Below are 14,538 nucleotides of genomic sequence, written 5' to 3' on the forward strand. Positions count from 1 at the left end.
CACAAACAATGCGCCCAAAAAAATGCATTGAGATCAAAGTTCAAAGGTTTGTGATTCCAGTCTGTTTATTTGCCATATGGTCATAGCTCGGGAACAAGTGACAACCTGAGACCTACAGCACAGCTCAGGCAGATGGAGGTCACAGCCTTAAGGGTGGAACAGGTAGGATACAGCACTTTTATCACACCAAAGCGCATGTGAACACACACAGACATGTGTGCACACGCTCGTACGTTCGCACTCACACACACACACACACACACATACAAGCGCATGCACACATACGTTTGCTCACTCACGCATACACACACAAACAAACACTTTACAATGTATCTCCTCACACACAAAACTTGCGTTGTAAATAGAGAAATGTCAACTTGTTCCTTAGGTTTGATCTATATATTTAACCGGTATGTATGCTTCAACAAAACAAAGATCATGATGCATTTGAAGGAGACACAGGGTCTGGTCAGGTCTCATGGTTATACTAACCAGCGACAGAGTTAACTGTAGCATGCTCTCACATGCACTACGCACGTGACCGTAGCAACCTCATAAGCCCTTTCGTTCACATTTAGCCACTGGCAATAAGTGCATTTTAAAATAGACTGGCAAATGTAAAAAGAAAAGAAAGAAAATGTTCAGGCAGTCAAACACAATAAACAAGGGTAACATCTTTTTTTTTTTGTTCTTATGAATCAGTTAAAATAAAAGTTATTGTAGTAACGCTACAAAAATGCATTATGGACGGACTCTTAAGAATATATATATCAGACAATATTTATAGGAGATGGAGGATGTTTCGCACACACACACACACACACACACACACACACACACACACACACACACACACACACACACACACACACACACACACACACAGGCACACACACTTGCACTCACGCTCACATACACACAATAAAAAAGACTATGTTTAGCAAACATCATAAAACTAAGCTACCTTACAAAGCATTTTATAGCACAAATAGTCATACCCTGATGAAATATCCAAAAAGTTTAGCATAGAATTTATAAATTAGAAACATTGAGTAGTAATTTAAATTACACATTTATATTATATATGTTAGAACTAACCACAGCAAGGGGGTCCAACCAAACTGGGGGAAAAGGCTCCAAAAATACCCTCCAATATAGCACAGTCTTTCAGGCAGACCGAATATACAAAGCACCAAGTACCATGAGATCACATGTAGCTGTCACTTGTCAAAATATATCACTTGTTTTGAGTTGCGTTAAGTGCCGCTGCAAAGTCTGACTGCAGTTCGGGCCTTGTACAGCTGGTGTCGCTGTAGTACCAGCTCTGCGCACTGTCAGCCGTCACTGATCTTTCTCGTGCATCTGTTGCTGCATCTTGTTCAGCATCTCTTGCATCCTTTTCAACTGCAATCAGAGAGGAAGAGGAGGATGAGGAAGGGCACATAGATCGTTGTGTTCCTTAGTTCGTAAGTTCCTAAATTGGTTGTTCTGCTATACCGATTAAAGTTGTTGTCTGAATTTAGACCATGGGATTCTTAATGTTTAGCTTGATTTGCAAGATCATGATCATGCGGTAATCCATTTTTCTAGGACTAATTGGCGTTCTGAGAGGAACCTAAGAGGAACTAGTCGATCTACGTGATACCTGTTGGATGGTAATATGCAGATTGTTCATCCAATCACCTGCAAACATTTTATTTGAAAGAGCTGACCCTTTTCCAAACACTTTCCAAGGATGACTTTCCTGATGGTTCTATCTAACAAACCATGTGGCGTGTCAGGTTAACTAAAAGTAGCACTTAAAAATAATAGAACAAATGAATCATTTGTTGTGCTCTCATATCCCCTTATATTATATCACGTAATGTCATGTACGGTCACATTATATCATGCCATGTTGTATCATGACATATTGCATCATAAACATAGAACATGTACTTTGTTTTACATGGATTGTATTAGACTATATTGTACATGGTAGGCCAGTGCATCATTGTGTAAGCAGCCGTGTCAGACATGTACCTCTTCGTCCTTCATCTTGATGAGTTTCTCTGTCTCCGCATCCGGAGTGGACAGGGGCAGAATGGGGATGGGGCTCTCCATCCGGTTGTCCTGAGCCAGTTTACTGGGAGACACGTGGAGTTGGAAGAACAATCATATCACAACTTGTGATCTGCAGGAATCAGCAGTGAACACAGCGTTTACGCCACGCAGTTAAACCAACAAGACCGACACCACATGACCCACAGCCCCCCTCCCCCTACGCACGAGAGAGAGCCCGGCCCGTGTTCGAGCGCAAACAGGCACAGATAGACACAAGCTCATGCACGGAAATACACACGTGGCTGCAGCACACACACATACCCATGTGCCTGCACACACACACACACACACACACACACACACACACACACACACACACACACACACACACACACACACACACACACACACACACACACACACACACACACACACACACCTTGTCATCTCCTGGATACACTGGGCCCTGTAGTTCTCGTAGTGCACGTCGCAGGTCACATCCTTCAGGTCGTGCATGTGAGAGCGTATCAGCATGTTCCTCAGCTTCACAAAGTCACAGTGGGATTGGTTCTCCACTGAGAGCGACGCAGAGAGGGAGAGAGAGAGAGAGAATGAGAGAGAGACATAGAATCCATCATTTCATGGTGATATCCTTATTTATTTATCCTTTAGTTATTACGTAGTTAGTTATCTATTTTGGTTGATATTTCTTGCTTGAACTGAGCAACTCAAAGAAATAATTTCCTCCAGGGATCAATAACATCATCAGAGTCAGAATCAGAATCATAACATTGTGTATTCAAATTGGCATTCCTATTTTATTTATCTTCTTGTATTCTCTTGTGCACTGTTCATTGTGCTGCCATAAACACAATCTTCTGCCGCTATGAAGTTTCCTCTTGCATGATATTAATAGCGTTGCCCGACGCAAGGCTACCAGGTGTGGGGGGAATACCTTCCACGATGCCCCAGGGGTACAGTCTGCCTCGGACTCTCTGGCCCCGAGCCTCCACCACTGTGTTGCTGCCGATCACCGCGAAGGGAGTGCACTCCTACACACACCGACACAGAGACACGTCAGAGGGACACTTCTGTATGGATGACCTGGATTCAAGCGGGGGACAGATCGCTCAAACCATCCAAGTGAACGTAGCAACATACTCCTGGAAACAGTATCTACAAATACTCAAATAAATCAAAATGCTACCGAAACTCTTCACTGTCAAATACACTAAACTACTAGGATGTCTAAAAGATGAACCAAGGTTTGAAAAAAAAGTTTTTCTTAAACAACAGATTACCACATACATGTAGTCACTCTATATATATGCAAAATATCAACTTTTCACAGACTTTTGTTATTTAAATATAGTTATATCAAACAGTATTATTATGAGTTTACCATAGTATCGAATGGGGAGCATTCACACTACATCAATATAAAGTACTTCTTCCACCAGTTGTTGCAACTAAGGGGGCCTACTGGTGAATAACAACATGCAACTTCTCTGTGAGACATAGAAATGTAAATGTTCCTGCAGGCTCACTCACCTTTAGCTCTTTATCCATCTGTTTGAACTCCTCGTCCTCATCAGAATCACACTCGGGGAACTGGTACACTTTAATGCCAAATTTCTCAATTTCCTCTCGTATCTAAAACCACGCACATACACCACAGGGACAGGCAAAAGCATGTTGACACAAGTAGGCGCAAACGAAAATAAACACACACAGACACACACACACACACACATCCATACGCAAAGACACATTGAGCTCTGCTCACCCTGTCTTTGAGCTTCTTGATCTCATTTGGTGTGAGGCAGTCAGCTTTAGCGATGAGTGGAACTACGTTGACCTTTTCATGAAGAGCTCTCATGAACTCCACATCCACCGGACGCAGCCTGTAAAGCGTAACACAGCCTTCAATGTCGATTTCATATGAACATTTTAGAATAACAATCCCAACTGAATGCATATTAATACTATTGCATAAAATAGCTAAATTTGTGCATTTTTTATGCTATTAGTAAACAAGATATGGCTTTAAATGAGTGTTTTTACTGTAACTTCAAAGGATCCAAAGTCTAAATATTTACATAGGCGTATGCGTGCATGTGTGCGTGTGTGTGTGTGTTTGTGTGCTTGCAAATGCATTATTACCCGTGTCCAAAAGGAGGTATGAAATACAGGCAGCAGTGGACTCGGTTGTCCTGAATGTTCTTTCTGTTCAGTCCACTCTCATCTCTAAAGTACTGCTCAAACTGCTGATCTATGTAGTCTGTGATGGGCTTCCAGCTGTAGGACACAAACAAACACACACACACACACACATACACACACCAGAAGGACAATTTTACATAAATTTCATCCAATCAGAAACAGGTATCGGCAGAGGTCAATACTCTGAACTTTGAACTCACCACTGATTGTTATTAACGGCATCTCCGAACCCTGGGGTGTCCACGATGGTCAGCTTGAGTTTCACCCCTTTCTCCTCAATGTCTACTGTATGCTTTATGATCTCCACAGTTTGGTTAATACGTTCTGCAAGATAAAATAGGATTACACTTCATTACACCCTGAAGGGAAACTCAGGTGCAAGTGTGCGTGTATGTATGTATGTATGTATGTATGTATGTATGTATGTATGTATGTATGTATGTATGTGTGTGTGTGTGTGTGTGTGTGTGTGTGTGTGTGTGTGTGTGTGTGTGTGTGTGTGTGTGTGTGTGTGTGCGTGCGTGCGTGCGTGCGTGCGTGCGTGCGTGCGTGCGTGCGTGCGTGCGTGCGTGCGTGCGTGCGTGCGTGCGTGCGTGCGTGAGTGCGTGCGTGCGTGCGTGCGTGCGTGCGTGCGTGCGTGCGTGCGTGCGTGCGTGCGTGCGTGCGTGCGTGCGTGCGTGCGTGCGTGCGTGTGTATGTGTGTGAAAGAACCCACCTTCAGCGTTGAGCAGCTTTCGGTCCTTGTAGAGGTCAGTCAGGAACAGGCTGTTCACCAGAGTGGACTTCCCCATCCCAGACTCTCCTGCAAAGGAGGTAAAGAAAAAATGAAAGAACGAAGGAAAAAAAGAATGAGAAAAACACAGGAAGAAAGAAAGAAAGAAAGAATGAAGGAACGAAGGAATGGATGAAAGATAGAAGGGAAAAAGGATAAAAAGATAGACAGAAAGAAAGAAAATTGTATTTAATGAAAACCATTTGTATTGAAATGCCATACGGACTCAGTAAAACATTGAACCATTCAGCATTGAGACTTCTTTTTTTTTAAATAACAGGCAGTATGATTTCAGACTACAGCTCTCCTATATCCCCTTACCGGCCACCATGAGTGTGAAGTCAAACCCCTTCTTCACAGACTTCCTGTGCACCTGGTTAGGCAGGGTGGCGAAGCCCACATACTGCTTCTCCTGCAGGGAGAAGAACAAGGGAGCCGGGTTAATAGACGATAAAGTCTATAAAGTTAAGTCATATGCAGACGACATTATACTGTAGTTAGTTGGGTGCGGCATTACTGTTACTGACTAGAGCGTCCCCTGGCAGAGCGGCTATCTCACAAGGTGCAGAGGGCTCCATGGATCACAGAGGCACAGATCAATTCAAAATGCGAACACAGGATCGATTTGGTTGCTTCTAGGTCAGTGAAATATTCCACGAACGGCAGGCAGGTTCTATCAACTACAAAGTCTACAAGTGGACGGAAAAATGCATCGCTATTGCAATCTGTATTCTGCTGAGCCGACCGAGAATAACGAAGACCTCAGCTTTTCCACCCAAAAACTCTCTCTTGCTCTCTTTCTGTTGGTCTCTCTCCCCCATCACACACACACACACACACACACACACACACACACACACACACACACACACACACACACACACACACACACACACACACACACACACACACACACACACACACACACACACACACAGCTCAACCACAGGATACCAGCCTATGAATGCAGACAGCTAGTTTGATTTTGGCAAAATATCATCCTCGCCCCTTTACCCAATAGGCCGTCGAGAATCACAAGCGTAAACAGAGACTCACGGCCAGTTTTTCTCTATCTGGTAAATGAGTCTACAGACAGAAGTTATTTTGAACAGAAATGAAAAGCCCCTTTCATTCTCGAAGAGCGCAAGCCAAACACAGTCAGTGTCCTTTGCTAACTGTCAAAATCTGTCATAGGCATTTCCGACAAGCCCATGGGCAAGGGGGCTCTCGAGGGCATATTCATTTGCCTGAGCACACACACTCAAAAACACACAAACTCACATGCACACTTACACATGCCCACACAGTAATCATCCATAGGAGATTCACCCCACAAAATTCCAATGTCGACATTCACGCACTCAGCATAAAAACCCACGAGCAGTCGCACACTTGATGGGAACCAGGCGTTCCCATCCAACCTCTTTCCACACCAATCAATCCAGCCCTATTAATCTGTCATGACATCACCCGAACAGCACGCACAACACAACGCCTGAGCCATACACCTCAGGACCGTGATGGAGGAGAACAAGCAACACAGAGCTCCTCAACGGCGGGGCTTTGGTTCATGTGCACGAGCTAACCCCCGAACAACACATATATTCCCGCGTACGTCCCGTCTCAGATGAGTAATCGTTCCCGGTCCTGTCATAACGGACGGGACGTCCCGTCGCTGCAGGGTTTTACCTTCTGCCTGGCGGTCCGGACGCGCGGGCACAACAGACGCTCCACTAGTTTCTCCTGAAGCATGATGGCATCCATACCAGACCACAAGGACACCCACCGGGAAAAAGAAGGGTTAAAAACTAGCCCGCGGAGCAAAAGACCTCTCAGTGCGAGGTGAGAGGGGGAAGGGGGGGAGGAGGGGGGGAGAGCCAGCCAGAGAAATGCGAGGAGCGGTGTGTGAGCCGAGTAGAAGACGTCCTCGCCTCGAGTTCCCCTCACTTAATTCATCTCACCCCGCAGCCTACTTCCTGTTTTCACTCTTTACTAGCGTTCCTCCCACTTCACCTCCGCCGGCATCACTCCCTTTTCTCCCCCTCTTTCTCCCTGTCTCTCTCTGTCACCCGGTTCTCATGCCCACCGTGCCCTGTTCAGACAGGTAGACAGGAATTCTCACAAAGAAGGGAGGCAGGGAGATAATAAAACAAAGAGCGAGAGAGAAAGAGAGTGTAACGGGACAGAAATAGCAAGACGGACAAAAAAGAAAGAGAGAAAGGGAGAGGGGGGAGGGGGGTCAGACTTGGAAGGGAGGGAGACAACTGACCAGAGAGAGTGAGAGGGAGAGAGGTGGTGAGAGGTAGCAATTTGAGAGAGCCAGAGAGAGAGCCAGAGAGAGAGAGAGAGAGAGAGAGAGAGAGGAAACCAAAGGTCTAAATGAAAACATATTCACTCACCCTGCATCTGCCACAAGAATGTGGAGAACTAGCACATTTCAAACACATTTGATCATATCACATGGAGTGAAATGAAATTCACTGAAATTCTTTCATATTGAGAGCAGTGACCGACTATTTATAGGGACCTTGGAATGGAGATGGGACAGATTACAGACAGCAACTGGCAGAGAAAGGGAAAGGGACACAGAGAGTTAAAGAGAGTGACATTTGGGGAGGGAGAGAGAGAGAGAGAGAGAGAGAGAGAGAGAGAGAGAGAGAGAGAGAGAGAGAGAGAGAGAGAGAGAGAGAGAGAGAGAGAGAGAAACCATTATGCTGACATATCATTAACAAAAAGCTGAAGCCTGAATGAACATGACCCTTTGGGAAATGGCGACACTACCACTTGAACAAATTCAACCCAGGGAGAAACAAATGACTCTCTCCGACCCAATGCAAGTACACACACGCCAGGGTGTCTTTTCAAACACACAGAGCCTACCAGGTAAAGGAACCTGTCAATCAGGCCTATTAATGTTAGCCAAAGTGCAGAGAAGCTGAACAAGGTTAAACAGAGACAGGATCAGACCGGCGGGTCTAGACTAAAGAGCGATCAAAAGAACAACACACTCCCTGTCGCGTCGCCTGGTCGCACCCGGCTCAGTTCATGACCTGCGAGCCGCCTCTGTACGGAGGAGAAAGAGACCCTGTTGTTTTTTTTCAGCACAGCAGCATTTTTCTGACACAATTGGTTCCAGATGTGCTGATGACGACGCCACCGCCTGCTGCTGCTGCTGCTGCTGCTGCTGCTAGCCGGGAGCCAACAGGGAGTGCGGTTGTACGGCATGGGTGTGTCCGACTCGTAATAGATGTCTCGGGCTCAGAGTTTAGCCAGAGTAGAGCGTTTCTCTCCCTGCCATGTGGGCAGAACACGGGGGCGATGCCACGTACAGATATAACCAGGAGTGGTGCATGTGTAGGATATCCTGCCCCCATGTAAATATATATATAAACGTATATATTTATGTATATTTAAATATAAACATAAATATAGCGGTTAGGGTGTTTGACTCCCAGCCAAAAGGTTGTGGGCTCGAACCCTATCTTCTGCAGTCTACCTGTAGGCCTCCAGGGGCATTATACCACAGTACCACCACAACTCATTAATCACATGTCAATTAAATACATTGAATATAAGATGCTGTGGGTAAAAGAGTACACATGACTAAATAGTAAATGCTGTGTGTCCTCTCCACGCCACAAGGGGGCGACAGCTCAATAACGTTTGAGGAGAAAAAAAGCTCTTAGGCTGGCTGCCCCAAAACACCTGATTGGTTTCTTCAATTCAGGGAAGACCTAACAGAGATGTTGTCTTTATGGACTCTTACTGGACAGCGTTGTCTTTGGGGTGTTTGTAAATGTATTTTAAGTTAAAGGCCTGTGTGTGTGTGTGTGTGTGTGTGTGTGTGTGTGTGTGTGTGTGTGTGTGTGTGTGTGTGTGTGTGTGTGTGGGGGGGGGGGGGTCTGTCTGTCGGTCTAATGGGTCCATCTGAGAGAAGACAACTAACAGATGTCTAGAAGTGACACAATGATCACAATGGCCCCCAGAAAACGTCCTTCCCCTCCCCCCTCTCTGTTTCTCAGTGACCAGCTGTCCTGGTAGTGCTATAGAGCTACACACACACAGGCACACACACACATAAAACCAGGCGCGCTCACTAATTCTCTGTGTCGCCACTATCCATCTGCCATGACGAGTTGCAAAGTCCATAAATAACCAATAGTCAACAGTTTCATTGGGCCCGTGCAACAAGACCGTCTATTGGCTAGAACGGTTTTCGCTCAAGCAGAGACTTGAGACATCCCTGCAGCAATACACAACAGGTTCTTCAGCTGATCCAGATACCAACACTGTGAACTACTTTAGGCTGGTGACGTGCAGGCAGAGAGGATTAATAGAGGATTTATTTATTCAAGGAATGCAACCCTGTATTAAAGTTTATCAAATAATTCTCGCCATTTTCACTAAAGACTCAACTGAGTTGTAGAGAAGCAAACCCTCGGTCGAGTGAGGCTTATTGATCTAAAATCAAGTTTGAACACTGAACGAGTTCAGGTTTAAGAATTGAAGAAGAAGTAAAGCATCGGTCAGATGTCAGATGTCAGATGTCAGAAGGTACGAATAAGAATGAGTTATGGGATTCAAGAGGGAAGCGGTGTGCTTCACCAGCATAGACCGATCTGGTCTGGGCAGAGGGAATCCTGTGCCAAAGAAGGGAAGAACCTTTGAAGCTCAACAAACCCACACACACACACACGCAGAAATACACACACACACACACATACACACACACACAATGCAAATCACTGCGAATTCTACGCAACAGGAAGAACCGAAATTCAAATGAGAGCATTGAGAGGCGTCCACGTCACGTCTCCGGCGCCACCATTAACCCCAGGGCTTCCAGACCGACAGTAAAGCCCGGGGACCCTCCAGTGATGCAGCATTGGCGAGCACTGGAGCCTCCCCTCTTATATCCCTAACCACGGGCTGTCCCACCTCGGTAACTTTCACACTATTAACCTTGAGTGTCCCTCCTAGGGGCCCGCTGGCTGTCAGCTGAAACGGAAAACAGGAACACTTTGAGAGGGCAATAGAGGAGACCAGTGGGGTAGATGCAGAGTACAGGATTTTTGAGTATACTCAAATATATAAAAAATATACTTCTTATTTTTATTTCTTATTATTGTTGCGGAGCGGTCATCTTGAAGACACTTCATTCATTTCAACTGGTTAATATTCAGAACTGCACTCCTTCCGCTAAACAATATTTGTTGCCAGATTTCTCACGGTCTGCCGAAAAGTTATAGTTCCCTAAATTACTGCCCCACACACGCGCACACACACACACACACACACACACACACACACACACACACACACACACACACACACACACACACACACACACACACACACACACACACACACACACACACACACACAGACAACCAGATGACAGGTGGGTTTATGAGGTTCTGTAACACTGAGGCCAAATAGAATATCCACTTTAACAAAGCAAACAAACATTACCTTGATGTCAGTTCAACAAGGATCATCATCATGAAACTATGCAGATAAGGCCTATCGGTACTATTAATCATTATCATCCTATCTTCATTGTTAAATAAAACCCACATTCAATTGACCGCCCCTTCATGGAATTCAAACTTTCACATTGCATCCAATGCAATGATGTGACCCTTTAGGTTGTTGTTGCCTCACAGTACATTTATAGCCATCAACAATGCTTCTTTTATTTTCTTCGCGACCCCATGTGGAGCCAAAGCCCCTGGAGGGGATTTTCCTATTATACACCGCCCACCCCCCATGTCCCTCCCGCCACACTTATCCCAGCTCCGCACCTGGTCTCCCCCATAGAGGGTGGCTCAGGGGTGGGTCTGTGGTCCCATCTGGGCCAAGGAGAGTGTATTTGTGTGGGTGTGTGTATGTGTGTGTGTGCGTGTGCTTGTGTGAGCGCACGTGCATGTACGTGTGTTTGTGTGTGTGTGTGTGTGTGTGTGTGTGTGTGTGTGTGTGTGTGTGTGTGTGTGTGTGTGTGTGTGTGTGTGTGTGTGTGTGTGTGTGTGTGTGTGTGTGTGTTTGCCTGTGTGGGTTTGCATGCTCGCGTGTGTGTGTGTCTAGAAGGGCGTTTAGCGAGTGCAGGTCATGGAGACGGGAAGTTTCGAGAAGTAGAGACCTGCTGAACGGAGGCTGGTGGAGGTGGAGGGGCTCAAAACAGCAGCAGACATGTTCTGAAAGTAAGCAGGTGTACCTGAATGCATGTGGGCCAACATCTGCTGCACCTGACGTCTGTCAACTTCCCCAGAGAGTGATCTGTTGCTATGAAAGGACCAATGCACTGTAACAATAGTACGCAAGAAATGATACCTCAAGTCTATGGGTCTGCTCTAACCAGCATGTCTAACCATGATCTTAAGGCCTATGATAAGGTGACGGTCAGGGTACTCGTCCCCAAGCTGAAGGTACAGGGCTCTATCCATAGGCTGACTTAAAGGATACATTCAGGACGTTTACAGATGGACCCTATTGTACCATCATTTTGGGTGGAAGGGACTCATGCAGACATATTTTTGGAATTGGTCCAGTATTGAGTGAGAACCCCGCAGCCATACTCTTTGTAATCCTTTGGTGTAATAACGCCCCATCAATGCACGTCTTCTAAAACTATTTGTTGTGCCACTGACAGGCTCAGATTGATGTTATAAATGTCTGACAACATTATGGAAAAGGCTCCCTTCAGAGAAAAACTTTTCCTTTACTTTTTTCTTTAACCTATTTGTTATTATTGTGAACAACAAAGCCTCAGTCAAGGAGAAGGCTTGCTCTGAGATCTCGTGAGAGTTGAGTTATTGGAGGAAGAGTAACGGTGGAAACGTGAGTGAGAGTTGGAGAGCAATAATCCCGGTGAGGGTTTGTTGTGTTTGACTACCGAAAGCATAGCCAAGTGTTATATAAAAGATTTGGGTGAAGGAAGGTTGAGATTTCCTACAAAAACTAGATTTCATTGCAAGATTTTATGATTACCATCTGAGCCTTTCAGGGGCAAAAACAATAGGCGGGGTGCTATTGTCCAAAAGGATCACATTGTAACCCAAATACTCAAATTATCCTTTAAGTAACATGCATAACCCACACATTCTTTAATGACATGTATCTGAATGGATGAATGGTTAAAAGCATCCAATGTAGTAAAAATACTAAAATAAATTATAAAAATAATTACATTATTTTTATACCTGGAATTCTTGAGGGAGTTATTTATCCAGGGATTATGGAATGATTCTACATTTACAAGCCAGCCTGCCAAAGTCTACTCCAGCAGGATTTACAGTAGTAAATTCTTTGCGTTATAAGTCTGTGAGGTTGACTTTTGTGTGGGCACCACCCACGCTGGGATCACTGCAAAGCATCGTGGGTAGATCACTTGCAGATCACTGATACAAAAAGGAGAATTTACAACACAGAGAATTATTTGCTATTTTACCCGAACCAAAAAACGGTGTAACCATGGTAACAAAATGTTTGGCAATTACAATTGTTGTACCATCCAGGCAGATTTTAAGTGGACAATTTTTGTTCCTTTGTGTTTTCGTTATTAGAGTAGAGGTGCTCTGTTGCCTGGCAACAACATTTCACAGAATAGTATGACATTCGTGTGTAGAAATACGATATATAACAGAAAAAAATAAGGAGTTGAATAAAGGATATTAAAGGAGAAAGGAAATGAATAGAGACAGATAGAGTCAAAGGCAGAATGAGTTTCATAGGATTCTTACATATCAGTCTGTTACGCAAAAACTTCACTCTCCCTTGACCTGCTGCCCACATAGTGGCCAGGCTGCCGTTGCCACTATGATTATTCACATCCATGAGGCGATAAAAACAGCAAGATGATCGAAGAGCCTAGGAGACACACTAAAACATGTGGGAGACGAAGAGCACCTAACATATTCTCTGAATATTTATCATAGCCCAGCAGATCATATTCACTCATTAAAAACACCAAAACTGTAATGATCGTGTTCAATAGATTCAAGTTGAATTATTTCTAATATGATATTTTAATATTACAGTTTTAGTTATTATCATGTTTCTGTCTCTGGACAGGATAAACCCCTTTAAGACCCGCTGTAAACCGAGACAAGTTGGCAAAATCTGCAATGGATGCATTTTCGTCATACGACCATGGTAGCCCTGCAGTGGTGTGTTCGGCTGACCTGAGATGCTTTCAGTAAGTATTTCTGGCAAGAACTACTGGCCAAAGGCCAGCTCTGCGTCCAACGACTAGCTCTGTGGGTGGGGCCAATCTATCCGCCCTTTGACCAACATCCAGCCATTAAGGGCACTGACGGATGCAAAATAATCCAGACCTGAAAAGATGAGCAACAATGTCTGAGGCAATTCTCAGTTAAATTACAGTCATACACATCTGAGAATCCCTTCAGTGACACAGAGACTGTCAGAGAGTGGTCAGTATGTGGTACGATTTAGTGTACAGGCAAAACATTTTCCATAAAATAAACATCATATTAAAAAGATTTGGATGGCCACATGTCAAACCACCTCTCTCTCTCTCTCTCTCTCTCTCTCTCTCTCTCTCTCTCTCTCTCTCTCTCTCTCTCTCTCTCTCTCTCTCTCTCTCTCTCTCTGTGTTATGAGACACCACATGCGGGACAGGGGAGGAAGACCTGTGGTCATCTGAGAATGTGCTGAGTTAATAAAGGCCCACAACCGCCTTGACAATTCATTAGTCAATAACCCAAACACATTAGGTTAGTACCTCGAAATATTTTGTTATTTGCTGATAATAAAGTCGGATAAGCAGGTCGATATACTGCCGGATGCTGCTACCATGAAATCCCCCCCTGGGTACCACGCTGCTTACGCATCGTGCATGTACGCTGAACTCGGCCTGCTGTAGCCTACATCTAAAAATATCTAACCCGTATGTCAAGTAGGCTGCATGACCGAAGCATCTTCCTGGCATAAGCACCCACATCACCATCGACTGTTGACGTAGTATTTCCTTCAAAAAACAACTTAAAAGCGGGTACTTGAAAGGCTGTTGATAATATTGGTCAAGAAATATGAATGTGTTGTCGTTGGTTGGTGCAATCGACGCCATAATGAGTTTTCTGGGAATAACAATTTAAGCGACATTGGTCCAAATACACGTTTAAAGATAGCCATTAGATGAGACGATGGAGAATGTAACGTAGGCCTACCTCGATGCTTTCGTCTGATGGCCATTTAAAGGATGGATAGAAGAGGGGGCGCAGGTGCACGGATGCAGAGCGACGCCCAGGGAATTCAAGGGAGATGGACAAGCAGAAATTATTAGAATAATTGGCCATCGGTACATTTCACATTTCATTAGAAAAACCCACACTAAGACGCGGCATGTACCTGTTTTGATCGGGATACGACTCTTGTATCTGAGGCTGCTAGTCATCTTAACCGCTCACTCCCTTCGATTTCGCGATCGGACGGCTGAGAGAAATCACCCCCCTTCCCGAGCGACTGACAGATCCGAGGTC

At 44.9% G+C, this 14,538-nt stretch overlaps 1 protein-coding gene across 3 annotated transcripts; it reads right to left on the bottom strand.

The window, feature by feature from the left end:
• Positions 1 to 27: 27 nt before the first annotated feature.
• On the bottom strand, positions 28 to 14,513 carry septin5a (septin 5a). Of its 3 annotated transcripts, XM_056591471.1 has the most exons (12): positions 14,408 to 14,513; positions 14,227 to 14,240; positions 5,360 to 5,450; positions 4,982 to 5,068; positions 4,467 to 4,590; positions 4,207 to 4,341; positions 3,830 to 3,947; positions 3,595 to 3,696; positions 2,999 to 3,095; positions 2,483 to 2,618; positions 2,023 to 2,125; positions 28 to 1,404 (listed from the first exon to the last, which is right to left on the bottom strand). In XM_056591471.1, exons 1-12 carry the CDS (start codon positions 14,451 to 14,453, stop codon positions 1,342 to 1,344), a joined length of 1,116 nt encoding a protein of 371 aa, XP_056447446.1. In that variant the 5' UTR covers positions 14,454 to 14,513; the 3' UTR covers positions 28 to 1,341. The 3 variants fall into 3 exon arrangements, with proteins under 3 accessions (XP_056447446.1, XP_056447445.1, XP_056447447.1); XM_056591470.1 differs by lacking the exons at positions 14,227 to 14,240; positions 14,408 to 14,513 and adding an exon at positions 6,728 to 7,246; XM_056591472.1 differs by lacking the exons at positions 14,227 to 14,240; positions 14,408 to 14,513 and adding an exon at positions 5,566 to 5,835.
• Between the last annotated feature and the right edge of the window lie 25 nt (positions 14,514 to 14,538).

The sequence above is a fragment of the Gadus chalcogrammus genome, chromosome 6 (genome assembly GCF_026213295.1).
Source record: "Gadus chalcogrammus isolate NIFS_2021 chromosome 6, NIFS_Gcha_1.0, whole genome shotgun sequence".
NCBI classification, from domain to species: domain Eukaryota; kingdom Metazoa; phylum Chordata; class Actinopteri; order Gadiformes; family Gadidae; genus Gadus; species Gadus chalcogrammus.